Source organism: Nymphalis io, chromosome 19 (assembly GCF_905147045.1).
Source record: "Nymphalis io chromosome 19, ilAglIoxx1.1, whole genome shotgun sequence".
NCBI classification, from domain to species: domain Eukaryota; kingdom Metazoa; phylum Arthropoda; class Insecta; order Lepidoptera; family Nymphalidae; genus Nymphalis; species Nymphalis io.
In genome coordinates this window covers 1,799,066-1,814,593 of record NC_065906.1, presented here as the reverse complement: position 1 = coordinate 1,814,593, position 15,528 = coordinate 1,799,066, and the positions used below count along the sequence as shown (strand labels likewise).

General features: G+C 33.0%; 1 protein-coding gene across 3 annotated transcripts in view; it reads right to left on the bottom strand.

Annotated features, from left to right (window-relative positions):
- Positions 1-15,528, bottom strand: part of LOC126776197 (sodium/calcium exchanger 3) — a 167,874-nt gene that overhangs the window by 52,941 nt on the left and 99,405 nt on the right. For 2 of the 3 annotated variants that reach the window (XR_007669938.1, XM_050498496.1), the window contains exon 3: positions 549-697. Coding sequence is in view for 2 of the 3 variants with exons in the window: in XM_050498496.1 (XP_050354453.1) it covers positions 549-697 (149 nt within the window). In the remaining variant the exon portion in view is untranslated. The remainder of the gene's footprint in view (positions 1-548; positions 698-15,528) is intronic. The other variant, XM_050498497.1, reaches the window with a different exon arrangement.

The following is a 15,528-nucleotide window of genomic DNA, read 5'->3' as shown; positions in this document are numbered from 1 at the left end:
TGTCAAAGATAGTTATATGTACTAGAATCCAATCCAAAACCAGTAAGTACTGGACCTGATTGGATCACATTTCCAGCATACTGTGTGAATATTAAGCATTATTGTATGACAATATTTATAGCCAATAATATGAAAATAATGATTTAAAAAAAAAATATTAATTAAATTTTTATAAGACTGGCAAATGAGCCAGCTGATGATAAGTGGTCACCACCACTGACACTGTAAGAAATATTAACCATCCCTTACATAGCCAATACGCTAGCAACCTCGGAAACTGAGATGTTATATCTCTTGTGCCTGTAATTACAGGCACAGTGTCATGGCACTGGCTCAATTAAATCAGAACACAACAATACTTAGCATTGCTTTTTGAGGGTAGAATTTTCTTTTCAACAAAACCCTACCAAGTGACCTTAAAAATTGATAGAATGTGATAAAAATAATAAATTGCTGTTCTCCTTGGAAAACTAAAACTCTTTTAACAAATTATATGATTGCCTTAAATAGTTTAAAGTATTTATTATTAAAATATTCAGGTAAATTACCTTAAATTCTTTGCTCTCTTTAACTCTCAGTTGCGCGCGAGTAATTTCTCCTGCACGTGGATACCCCATTAGGGCAACCACGGCTTCTTCCTCTGGGAGTGTTGTCAGGTGTTCAACTTCATTGTCAGTCAGCACAGGACGATTATCATCTGCAAAAGAAAATTACATTAGAATTTATACTCTTCGAAATTTACTCACAAAAAAAACTTACAGCAAAGGCATATACGATCTGCCAAAAACGAATTTGCTGATGAAATTCCTAATCAAATATCAGCATGTATGCAATCTATAACGTAAATCATTAACTACATGATTATAATATTTGACTAAGCGTAAAATATGAATCGACGCCATATTGATATTCTATGTAATACCTTGGAATTAATTACTTTTACGATTATAATTTGCGAATATCTAGAGTATCTAAGATGTCAACGAACCAAATAATTTGCTGTTAATGAATACCAAGCTTTTAAATAATTAAATCATATTTAGCTCCTGTAATATAATACTATCTAAATGTTATGATATCTTTAAATAATTAACATGAAAATGTCGCCGTCCCGTTTCAACTATATCAAAGGCAATAAATAATTCGAAATAACTTTAATTACAGCTGTATTTTGATCACAGTTTACTTTTGCTTTGGTTTTGTTCAATTTTATAGAAACGATTAAAGTATATAAGAAAAATATTCTTATAATATATATTTTATTTTGGTTCTTTATTATAATTAAACGCAGACACAAAATTTAATAATTTTTTCAGCACTATTTGTCTATTATTCAGGGTTAATAAAAGGTAAATTCGAACCTGTCACTGAAAGTAGCGTTCGGTTAAAAAAAAAATTAATCAGATAAAATATAGTATTCGCGGTGGAGACGGAATCACATTTTAATGCTTGTAATTTAATAAAAAAGCATATGAAAGAGAGTATATACATATTATGTTTATATAAAATAGAAAGATTGATGATTGTACACGTCCGTACAACATTTATGTATATACATAATTGTGTTTTTATAACTATTCAATTACAATTACAAAATAAATCATCTGTATTGAAAATTTATTGCATGTACTTTATATCGCCTTTTCAATACACGAACGTCATTAGTATACCCGAATATAATTAGTTTTATTGGCCTTTTAATTATACCGTTAAATATATAAACGACCAAATTAAAAAGATTTATCGGTTTGATTTGTTAAATTGATAATAAAGTTACTCGTAAATTTATCACGATAATATTTAAATTACTATACAATTAATAAGTAAATATGACTATTATATGGAAAATAAAATATTGAAAACTTGTTTTAATTAATTGTAAGCCTTATGTATTAAGTCCCTCGGTTGATAATGCATTGACAATCGCTTATACTTCTTACAGTGCCAGCGATAAAAACTTACAAAACCCTTAACATTTCATACTAAGAAATATAACAAATTATATACGAAAATATTTTTGTCCAAATTAAAAACGTATTCTTCATGACTACGAAACCATATCACGCTATTTCCAATAACGTCAAATTTAAATATGATTCTCTTATTAAATTTATAACCTTGAACTTATACGTTCTCTATGATATAAAATATTTTTAAAAATAGAACGTTTCAGCCAGCCATGACTTCTGTCCAGCTTAGATTGCGCGCCTTGTACATTAAATCTATACATATATACAATATACAATATATACATATATACTAATATATAAATCTGAAGAGAGGAAATTTAATTGGATCTTGTAGTATTACATTTAAAAAGTACTCTACATAGAAAAATAAATATTATCTAAAAGAAAATTCAGATCACTCGTAGGTATGGGATTTTGCTAAGTGAAATGTAATGATAGATATTATATAACTTAACAATAAACTACAACAAGCAATAATGAAAATATAAAAAGGCATAAAATGGTTGAAGAGTGACATGCAATAATAGCTCGTAGTAACATAGCGTATTATATATGAAATATCAAACAAAGTCTTACTTGAGACAGACCGATATTCCATCAGTCAAGCGTGCGAGTGTGAAAAATAACAAATTAGATAGTTTATAAAATACATGCATACTTACATAAATTGTGCTCACGTGTTTGAAGCAATCAAATATTTACAAGATCAAATAAAACATATATAATAAGAAGTATATAGTTTATATAGACAGTTTAAATTAAATATATAACCACCATTTATATAAATAGGGTGATAATTGTCTATATGTAAATTACTATACATGCAATCGTAGTCAGCTAAGGAGATAGGTGTTCCCACCTGGGCAAATCAGTGTGCGTACCTATAAATAATTATTCTTAAATTATAAAACTTTAGTCTAAAATATAAATAAAAATTAATTGTATATTTTATAGATACTGGTTATTATTTAGATACTAAGAAGATAATCACCATTTCTTAAGAGACAGTGGATATTTTTACCATCACACATCCGCTTAATGTACAATCAGTAAACCAAGGGCACCATGCATTTCACCAAGTTAATATCTAATAAGTCCTGTGTTAAATTGCCTTGAATGCCTATTAGCCTTTAATGAGATATAGAAAGAAACCTCTATATTTAAGCAATCGTTATTTTAAATCCGTTGTTGAGTTAAAGTCGTTTACAAACGTCACATATGTATACGGGTTTGACACTTAAGATACGTTTTTTAATAAAAGCGCATTTAACCTACGTCTCATAGGTAACTCTATTCGTGAGCAAACAAATATAGAGCATTACAGGTATAGTTTTCATTCTATATTCAATCTCGGGGTATCTAATTTCTATAAAACATTACAACATATAATCATCACATTTTTGTTTAAAACTGAAGTTTTTCTCGACGCGATGAAGAAAAAATTTAAGGTCGAATTCTCATGTCCCGTCAATAATGTTACGTTTGAAAAAAAGGTTTAACTACTGCTGCGTGTAATAGCTTAGCGATAAATTGCCGCAATAGCTCAATGGATAGAAGAAGTAGATCTTAACCGTAAATTCGCTTCAAATTCAGATATTCCATTGAGTTTTCTTGTGTTTAACTTGTATTTATATCTCAAAAAATCGTTAAAAGTGATGTGTCATAAAAAAATCTGCCACAAGGACCCAGCGACCCTTAGTAGAAAACCGTAATATAATTAGCACCAAGCTGATGGTACTTACTAAAGGGTAGGGCTTTGTGCAAGTCCATCTAGGTGGGAACCACGCACTGATCAGATATTCTACCACAAAATGACAAAACATAGTATTGTTGTGTTCTGGTTGAAGTCTGAAGTCAGTGCTGCCCAAATATTGCTGTCACTTGTATACTTTTTTTTTTCTTTAAAGCAACAAATCTCCAGTCCTGTCCGTTTCTTATATATTCGTGTCTATATTTCTATAATTTGATTGAATATAATTTACTAACGCGTTTAAATTATTATTCTATTAAACTATTATTACAAATGGGAAATAATTAAAAATGAAATAAAATATACTTCACAATTTAATAGCTACTTCTTACGCGGTTGTTTCGTATCGTGACATTTAAACATAAAAGCTTACAATACATTAAACGTCATTAAAAACCTTGAGTGCGACGGTTCGTTTCGTTTTACGCAATACCAAAGTTTTAAAGATGTGATTCAAAAAAATTAACAATGTGGAAAAAAAAAGTCATATTTTAGCTGGAATAGTCTATACTAATATTGTAAATGCAAAAGTAACTCTATCTGTGTATCTATCAGTTACGCTTTCACGGCTAAGCCACTGAAACGATTATGATGAAATTTGTTATGAAACAAGCTTGAACCATAAGCCAACCAAAGTTTTAAATTAAGATGTGTAAGTAGAATTATCCTGTAACAAGAAATTCGAAACTCACCGCAGAACACGATCATGAAATTTCAGAAAATGATATGCGACATTGGCTTCAAAAAAGGATATCACAGTAATTCAGTTTTCGGCAATTTAAAGTAAGTTCTTGCCTCTGCAAGAATATATACATATATATGTGTAAACAGCACAGTGTCATTGTCAGACTTATATAAACTGGGTGTCCGGTAAATAAGGGACAGTCCGGCAGGTACATGCAGAGGGGCATAAAATATATATAAAAAATATGCTTTCAGTCTTAAAAAACACTAAAAAAAATGGTTCCCATTTAAAGTTTATATCATTGGGCCTTTATATTTGCATTGCGGCCTTATGGATCACTAGACTAATACATATAAATGTAAAAGCCCCAACTAAATAAAAAAATATGTAGAAAAGATAATAAGATTGCTTCGTAAATGAATATAAATGTCGTAATCAATTTTAAGTATTGCTTATTATAATGCCAGGAACAACAATGCAAGAGAAATATCAGAAGGGTGGCGCCGTGATGACGTAATTGCGACAATCAAATTTCCTTAACAACCCACTCACGTAAATGATGTTGTAATAAAAACACACGAATAAAACCCATAATGTGATAAGCGTTAAAAATAAGTCACCGCACTAATAAGATTGTGATGACAGAATAAAAAAAAAAGAATGACATTGTTTCTTAGTAACATTTGTATGATTCCTTTATCACTACAACAGCGTTGAAAAAAAAAAGACGCGCACTAATTTCAAACCGCCATTTTGTTGGTGGACAGAAAATGGCGCCATTTGTGATTTGTTGAATACACATACAATTGTGTTAATTGGGTTTTTAAGAGTAATTTACATTAATTTGTATGATTTAGTGTTCTAAAAAGACCAATTCGCAGTGTTATAAAATCATTTTCACTTCTGAATGTTAAATGTATGTAATGTTTTTAATATGAAATATGTACAAACTAATAAAGGAATCCCGCAGTTTTACATTTGTAATATAAAAACTATCTCATAAATTAAAAACTAACATTAAAAATAAATATTATAATGTGCATAATTCTGTATTATAGGTCTAAGTATTTAAATAGAGTACGTTGATTCACATTTTAATATTATAGAGAAGTGCGTTTTATTTATTCATATTTGGATTCACGCAAAAACGACTTGCACAAATAAATTTGAAAGAGACGTGAAGTGTTTATAGTTTCAACATAAATTTAAGCTTACAAATAAATTGGAAGAAATCTATAATTTTATGTATTGTTATGTGCCGGATTCAAGGGTGAGTGAGACAGTGTAACTGAAGGCACAAGAGACACTACATCTGAGTACCCAAGATTGGTAACGCATTGACGATATAAGGAATGGTTAATATTTTTTACATCGTCGATGCCTATGGCGATGGTGACCAGTGGCAGGTGATATTTACCATCAAGTGGCCCGCCTTCTTATTCTATAAGATCTGAGGTATTTATTTACGAACAGATGGTAGATTTTTGAGAATCAATAAGTAAGTGTAGTATTTGTATGTTGAATGTGAATTTGCCGCGCACGCAAGTTTTTTAATGGTTTCCCAGAAAGCTATATTTAAGAAAAAAGTAACAGCCCGTAAATGTAAGGTATTGTAATAAAATATATGTAATGTCACATTATTGTACTAAGACCCTTAGAGCTTATTCTACCATGCTGTTCCGATTGATGGGTTATACATGTAACCTTTCAAAGGAAGACTATCTGATACAGATATAGGTTCCTTTATGATGTTTCACTAAGCATGAGATGAATTATAACCACAAATTTCACTTCACACACACTTTGGAGAACCTTCACATGTCGCACGGGCCACTTCGGCTCGACAGACGGTATATGTATTTGTAAATATTTATGTATTCTGCGCAATACACGAACTGACAATCGATTCAACCGCCATTTGATATAGTATTCATACGTACGCAATAACGGTTGCTATTCGGAATATAAATTTTGAAATATTCAACTGTTTTTCGTTGTAATTATTTATATCTATACTATCTTCTTACGGCTTCGTACGGTGTAGAGGTAGTGGGGAGGAAAAAAAGGTCACCTATGTCCAGTTTAGCTGTGAAAGCGTAAAAACCGTCTTAGTTCCACAGTTATAGTTTAGAGTAGATTGCTCGAAGTTCAACCATAATTCATTGGAAATAAAAATGAGACTTGCAATCATAAAAGTATGATATAATTGTTTTCAATTATAATAATTTACAATACATTTTTTACGTTACAAAATTAGAGAACAATTTAAGAGATTATCTGCTGCAAAGCTTTTGTAACTTTATATTTTTTTCTATGCGATAATTTGCATGATTTTTTTAATACAAAGTTTCATTATCACAAAAACAATGCTTTAATTTCTTTAGGTTTGACGTGTCATTAGCGTATCTCGGAAATGGCTTCCAAAAACCCGCATTGAGCAGCGTGGTGGAATAAGCTCCAAACCTTCCCCTCAAAATGAGGAGAGGAGGCCTTTAGCCTAGCAGTGGGACACAGGCTGTTTCGGTTCGGTTCGGAAATGGCTTCCGTTCATTAAGTAATTCTCCTATCAGTATATCAAAGGTTGACTGGAGAGATCTCTTATTGGAAAAAAAACCGCTAGTTTAGTTAAGGTTATTTCTGTCGTTTATGTACTATAAAGAAATCTAAAAATCTACTGCTCTAACGAATTAACTCAAATTTTGTATTAAAATGAGGTTTTTTAAAGTATGTCTATATAGTTAGGGGAGCCTTTCATTAAAAAACAAAATTATTCACAATAAAATAAATTCAAACAAATTATACGAAGTCAGCAAAGCTCCGTTCCCAGATGCTGTATAATAATATAAATTTAAGTTACCCTATTACAACGGCTTACCCCCTAAACTTTACGTCGAAAACTACTTCGTTAACATTGTATCACTTAAAAGCTACATGTATGTCGTTCTTTATAGTATGTATATTAACGTAAAGTAAGCTCAACAATCGTTGTTGACTCAGTTGTATCGTTAGATTGTTATACGTGTCAAATGACAAAAGCTGCTGTGTCAGAGGATTATAACAATAACAATAATCATGATAATGATAATCCCTTCTGTTAACATGCCATAAATCGCTTATTATATGTTTGTACTATACGTTCCTATGTCATTAGTTGAAACACACACATACATTGAAACCACTTTTTTTTGTATATGTCTTTCACCGTCTCACCCGTGTTAAGCCGAGATATATCCTACAAGAACCACAGATTATAAATTTGGAAATATATTTAGCCAGTCTTCGTTTCGAAGTCTCCGTGGACGAAATCGATCAGGACGCACTTTCCATTCCCACCCGACGCAAAGCTGCCCATAATGCAGGCCGCATTTCCGCGCTGTATGGCAATGGACAACCTTTGTGCCAAGTGGGACCCGGAGCGACTGTCAAATCCCCTCTCTCTAAGGCGACAGCCAATTTCCCTTATTAAAGTAAGGACATCCGACCCCCAACATCCCGACGTCTCGAACGCTAGTGGCACAAATAAATAATTTTTAAACAAGGGGGCACACACACAATTTTTAAACTTCTCCCGCTTCCTAGGTGCTGCACTCTCAGCAGCCGCCCCAGCGGTCCGTGTTGTGTGGGCCAGGTGAGAGGTCGCGAAGGTATTGACACAGATAGCATCCCATATCAAACTGCTTCCCCTTTGTCATGAGACCAGTGTCAAACCATCTGGTCTCTTGCCATCGGAGCGACTGAGACCTGGTGGTTCCAGGACACATGGGACATTCGCCGAAACCTAGGCCCTCCGAACAATATCGTTTAGAGCGTAGTGTCGGGGAAATCTTCCCGAGCATCGTCCGCAACTCAATACGTGATGACCGTTGGCACCCACCATGGAGCCACAGATGCATCGGTGTGGTTGACAAACATCGCAGCCAAGGCGGAGAGCCACAGCCACACGCGAAGAGTCACTGTCGAGAAGAGTCCCAAAGTAGGGGGAAGGCAAAGCCTGCAACCAAGCTCCAGACTCCGCCCTCGACACCGCTCTGAGTCTGGCCAGATCCGCTCCCCCAGCCGCACCGACAAGTCGGTCGAGCTCAGACTTGTACCCCACATCGTCCCAAGAACGCTGCCTTTCTGGAAATCTAGGAAGGGGTGCATTCGGGAAGAACGTCTCCCACTCCGCTACTCCCTTAGCAGCAAAAGGTATGATAGTCCTGCCTCCATCGGACGATAAAATTTTAGAGACCAGACTAACAACCCGATGCGCCGATGCGAGAATGGCAGGTAAACACACATCCCTCACTCGTCGCACACCTAGACCCGGGCCGGCAAGGCGGGGACGGCTAGTACAGAACATTCTTCCGACTGTACTGGCCGTCGTCGCGTTTGGACTCTACTACCACTTACCATCAGGTGGAGTAGAGTCATTTGCCATCCCGGGGCATATAAAAAAAAAAAAAAAACCCCAGACCCGTACAGGCAAAGAGACTTGGCTCCACTGGGATTCATTCAATGACCCATTCAAAATACTTTCCACCGTACACTTTAAGGAGCTATCAAAGGAAGCTTGTAATAAGACATAGATTATGACCAATTCTACAAACTTATAATGGTTACGGTGCGTTCTCGATTCTATTTCAATCCAACTTTGACCGAACCGCAACTCAATCGAATCACAACCATCCGCGATAGAATAGAAAACGGTTACCCTGCAACGAATACGATTCGATTCAATTACGATAAAGTGAGAATTATTCAATAGAATTGAGATCTGATTTATAGGAAAAAAGAGTAGAGCGTTACTTTATCCAGTATCTTACATATAGAATACACTTAAAAAGCGCATCCATTTTCAGTATTTCTTTGTTAGAACAACCGTTCTTGTTATTTTTAGCACGAGGTACACATATGACACATACGATGGTCGACAATTGTATTACACGAAAAAGAGCTACGTCAAACGTCAAAATAATGTCAACAAGTTTCAAATGTCAAAATAGTGTCAATGTCGAAAAAACACGATTCAATTTACGTTGCATCTGCTTGAATATACTATCTCTATACTACATACCTTTATATCCCACAACCGTTATTTATTTGGAAAAAATTTGTATCAATATGTTTTAAGAATCTAAACATTGTGATCAGTCCTTCGCTAGCAGCGTTAATAATATTATAAATGTAACGTGAGTGTGTTTGTTTTCAAGTCTTAACTACTAAACTGATCATAATTAAATTTTACATATGAGTCGTCAGGGTTACAGAATAAGACATGGAGTACCTAAGCCTCCCTTAGTCGCTGTTGATACAATAAAATAAATAAACAAACACACTCATTTTCGCATTTATAATATTTGTAAGGATCTTTAATTGATACTTCAAGTATACGGATATAGTCGTGGAAACAGACGCGTTAATGTATTTTTATTTGTAAGTAGAAACATATTTCAGGACAATTTTTTTTTGTGTAACACTTTAGTCAGTAATTTTCTCCAAAATTACTAATACAAGAATATATCGTTCTCACCACAAATCGGACGAATTTCGACTATACATAAGACGTAAAAAAAAGTTTATATCTGTTTTTTTTTATACATAAATTTAAAAAAAACAAATGAACCACGAAAAATATTGTCAAGCAAAAACAACATAAAAACATAAAGATCGAGTCACAAATTATTCTGTTTCATCCGAAGATGAAATTAGCTTATTATTATAGCGGTAATTTTTCAGTCTTATTCTTCAGTCTCTTTTAAGTATAAAGTACCATCATCCTGATGTCGGAACATGAAAACAAACTAAATGTTGTCAGAATCACGTTTTAAATAATTCAGCAACGCTTTGAATAACAAATTTTACTTTGGCCTGACACTTTATGAAAAAGACTACCGTAATGGTTTTCTATAGCGTTCGTTTTCTGGGACAATTTTATAACGTCACATTTATAAAAGTTTAATCATATTGACACGACATTCATAAAAGATAACCGTATACCTAAGTAATAATAATAATAATATCCTAGAACATTATTCACACACGGCCATCTGATTCCAATCTAAGCAGAGCTTGTACTATGGAAACCAGACCATTAATATACTACATACACTACTTTTCTTTTGTAAATTCATACTTATAAAGATAATTACACCCAGACTAAGAACAAACAGACATGTTCATGCACACAAATGTCTATTCTGGGTGGGAATCGAACTCACAACCTTCGGCCTGAAAGGCAAGTATATATCAACCACGTCACCTAGCCCGTCAATCCGATATAAAGTAACAGCCTATAAATGTTTCAATCAACAATCATTCATAATCTGGAAATAGTATTCTTTATGTGCGCGGGTGTGCAAACACAGATGCACTTTTTATTCTCTCAATCTCATAATCCGATGGGATAGGTAAGTTAAATAAAAGCTTGTAAAAAAATTATACTCACTTCGTTTCACACAAACACCTTTGGTATTTTCATGCTTGAATAAACAATGTGTCTGGTTAACACCTTTTTACTGACGATGGTTGTCGTTAAGGTCGAAAAAAATGTAAATATCTTTAAACAACTAAATTATTAATATATTTTTCCTTATTTACAACGAGACAGTCTAGTGATAAAATATCTGAACCGTGTATTTCGGTTTCAATTCCGCGTTAACTCTACTGAGTTTTTGTGTAGAGTTTCATTATAACTCATCTCGTTTTCGGCTGCAAAGGAATCATAATATGATTATTATTGTTTGTGAGACATGTGTTGGGTTCACCAAGCCGCATTTGATCAGAGTGATTAGACAAATTCTGTACCTTCTTCCTTAGAAAATATTAGTCGACCAGTTTTGGGAGGTTAATGAACTGTTAATTTTCTTTTTTGTATTATAACAAATCCCGATTTCTATTTTTTTGTTTGCTTTTTATACATTCGTTTAAACTATTTATTTTATTTCTATAACTTTTTAATAATTTAATACTTATTAAAAAGTGTCAGAATGCATAAAAAACAAACTAAATTATTCAACGAATTCCATAATGAACAACCAATTGCATGATTATATTATTAATATATTTTAACGAAATTTTATCATTTTTTTTACTTTGTAACCTTTTTTACTATTATTATTCTATTTTTGAATATAACTGATACTTAATGTATTGTACTATAGATATTAAGTTAAAATTCCTGTGTATAAGTTTCCTAGTATTCGACAATGAAAACACGAGGATTTCATCTTGGGCATGTAGACTTTATATATCAGAATTATTCGTGAATTTATATAATTTGTATTATTCAGTGTCAGTTTGTATTATTAACAAATAAATATAAAATTCGAGAAGTGTCTTATTTCAGGCCTGGGTACAGAAGGTTGATAGCAAAAAGGTACCTTGAGGGAGACATTTTTCCCAATTAATGGCCAAGTAAGAATAGTATAAACACTAAATTTAAAATAAAAGCATTCCCACATTCTCAATAAAATATATAAAGCTTCAAAGAAGGCTACATTTGGACCATAGACAATAAACTGACTTTCATTTCACATTTTTCGGTCTAAAAGTACCGATACATCAAAGTAACCGCTACACATCACTAGTTCAAGGATAATAAATAATTCATAGTGCACAAACGTAGTCTATAAAATACGTGAATATATTACTAGATTGGTTTTGTGTTGCTCGTATCGCAAAGAATGTTCTTCACAGGAAATACGATAAAAAAATACGCACATTAATATGTATGGGACTCTTTTAACAAAATTGGCTTTTAGATAACGGAAAATTATCACTAATTTACATGATACAATAACAGCCTGTTAATGTCTTACTGCTGGGCTAAGGCCTCCCCTCCCTTTTGAGGAGAAGGTTTGGTTTTTGAGGAGCTTATTCCACCACGCTGCTCCAATGCGAGTTGGTAGAATACACATGTGGCAGAATTTCGATGAAATTAGACACATGCAGGTTTCCTCACAAAATACACCGCCGAGCACGATATGAATTATAACTACATAATAATATACATAAAATTGGTGCTGATTTAGGTCTGAACCCACAATCATTGTTTAAGATTCACTTGTTCTTCGGGCCATCTCAACTCTGACTCAGTGTTGCTTGCCCGGGCTTGAACCCACCATCGTCGGTTAAGATTCACGCGTTAATTTATATAAATATTTACATATTTATATGATTAACAATATTACAAATGAAACGTGATTGTTCAAATTTAGCGGAAATAAAAACGTCATTGAATTTGAATGTTATCATTGGTTTGCCTAAAGTTACTCATTCCATCTACTGAACTATTTCGGCTTCATACACCATGCGCTCACAATTGGTTTCATAATAATATCCCTATGATCCCATTTCTTTTCAATTCCATCAAGTCATACCTACGAAATACGGGGCGGAAAATTGACAAATTTTATACAACAGAATACATTTTCATTCGTAAAACACAATCCCATCTGGGTGTTTGCGTTCGTCTAAAAAAAATATCGAATAGAAAGAAAATCGCTTTAACGTGACAAGTTTTCATTTGATGAATTTCTTGATTCTTTTAAAAAAAAATAAAAAATAAACCTTAGTAAAGTTAACTTAAAGTAAGTGCCAAATAGCCTGCAAATGTCTAACTGCTATGTAGGTAGGTACTAGGTAGATAGTAAGAAGCCTTTTTCTTCTCTGGAAATTTGTAGCTTATGTAGTAAGGCGGTTTGTTATTATCGTACAAGTTAATGATTATAAAAATAAGGTAAAAAAAACCTGCAATTGTCTCACTACTAGACTTAGGCCTCATATCCTTTTTTAAGAGAACTGATTGCACCAAACTGCTCTAATGCGATTTTGTGAATACTTTTGTCGCAGAATACTCGACACGTGCAAGTTTCCTCACAATATATACCCCGAGCACGATATGAATTATAATTAAATAAAATCGGTGCTGATCTAGGTTTGAACCCGCAATCATTGGTTAAGATCCACTAGTTCTTCGGGCCATCTTGACTCTGACTCCAATGTAAGTATTCACAATTCAATAATAAAAAAATAAAAAAACAAAAAAACCCGATCGAAATGTTGTCCGAATAGCTCGTTGAAGCTAGCTGCTGCTTGCTCTGCATTTGTTAGGCACACCGCAAAAACCCATTTATTTTCTGCCGATCCGACTCCGTCAAGCGAAATGAACCTTTGTGGTTAAAATCCGATTGATATATCAATATGAATAGAAACGATAAGTTGATTTTCCATAACAACTTACTTCATAGGAGCTCAGCCTCAGGCTCAGCTCATAGCATTAATTGCATACACAAATTTTAACCATTTAAACGTGGCGCATTTACTGACGTTTAAGCTCAATTTAACCTTTTGAGGAGAAGAGATCTTGGGAGAAGGGACATGGGCCTTACTTAATTTATTCTGCTATCATATTATTTATCGAGAAAAGCTCGACATGTCGGGGGAAAACTAATGATCCGCATGTTTAAAAAAAATCATACTCGTTGGATAAAAGTGATCGATATTTGCGGCGCTTGAGTACTATTTCATTTATTATTATAGTTAAGTTTCATTCACAGCGGTTGCTTGAATGATATCGCTTTAATGATAACCTCTTTAATAAGCCGCCTCTACATGTTTTAGCTCATTGTATCCTGTGCGATGATGACTAATTGTTTTGTGCAATGAAGTAAAAAAATAAATATATTGATGTAAAATAAAAAATCCAAGATGGCCCAGTAGTAAGAACGCGTGAATCTTAATCAATGATAGTGGGTTCAAACCCGGGCAAGCACCACTGAATTTTCATGTGCTTAATTTGTGATTATAATTCATTTCGTACTTTACGGTGAAGGAAAACATCGTGAGGAAACCTGCATGTGTATAAATTCACTGAAATTTTGCCACATGTGTATTCCACCAACACGCACTGGAGCAGTGTGGTGGAATAAGCTCCAAACCTTCTCCTCAAAAAGGGAGAGAAGGCGTTTAGACCAGCAGTGGGACATTCACAGGCTGTTACGGCAAGTTATGTAAGTAATCGATAATTAATATTATTATTGATGAAAAGAGCTAAATAATATGTAATCGACTAAAACATTTACATAATATTATATACAATAATTTAAATGTTATGGATAAAGACGGTGTAAAAATTCAAATAAAACATTTTATATTATAAATACAATCCCTTTCAGACTCGTCCTGTGGCATTTCGAACGCAAACGTTGGGCAATGCCCCGATGAATGGTGTGGCTCAGTCTATATGCTAAGTATGCGACGCATCAACAGAAAGATAGATCATCTCGTGTTTATATACTGCATATTTTATGTACCATTGACTGTACCAGATAAACCATTTTAAATAACTATATCACGGTATAAATGTTTATGAAAACATTTATTTATTAAAATATACATACATATATAAGCGTTTATTGTAAACGAGGGTGGAAACTTACATCATTATGGGATTATGTCATATCTATGTATGTCTTTAATTGATCTATAATTTTTTTAATTGATCTATATCAATATGAATAATTTAAAATACATTTAAATATCTAACACAAACTATTATCACAGTAACAATAAAAGTATGCTGTCTTGAAGCAAGATCATGTCTCCTTCATACTTATGCTGTACCAGTTCGGATTTAAAAAAAAGAAATTCTTACAGAATAGCACTGCAACACCAAGTGTGTATATTTTTGTAAATTGATTTTAAAAAAATTCAACTCATAAATTTAATTCACACATTTGTTTATAACAACTTGTTTATAAATATATAGACTAAGACAATGTCTGATCTTGGAAGACCATGAAAGTTGGCACATTTCCGTTTTTTTTTTTCATGTTGAATGGTATACTACCCACTTTATCCTCCTCGCTAGATAACGCTGCATAATGCCATAAAAATTGGTATACAAATATATATACACAGGCAGGAAAACGTCTGCTGAATTTTGCTGGTAATATACGTATTAATAATAAATAATTGTTCACAAAAGTAATATAAATAAAAAATACATTTATATCATTATAATAAATATATTATTAAAAAGCCAATCATATATAACTACATAAGCAGCTATTTCAGTTTAGATCATATTTACAACAATGAAAGTTTTATTTACATAAGACAAAGAGAAATAACGATGTAAC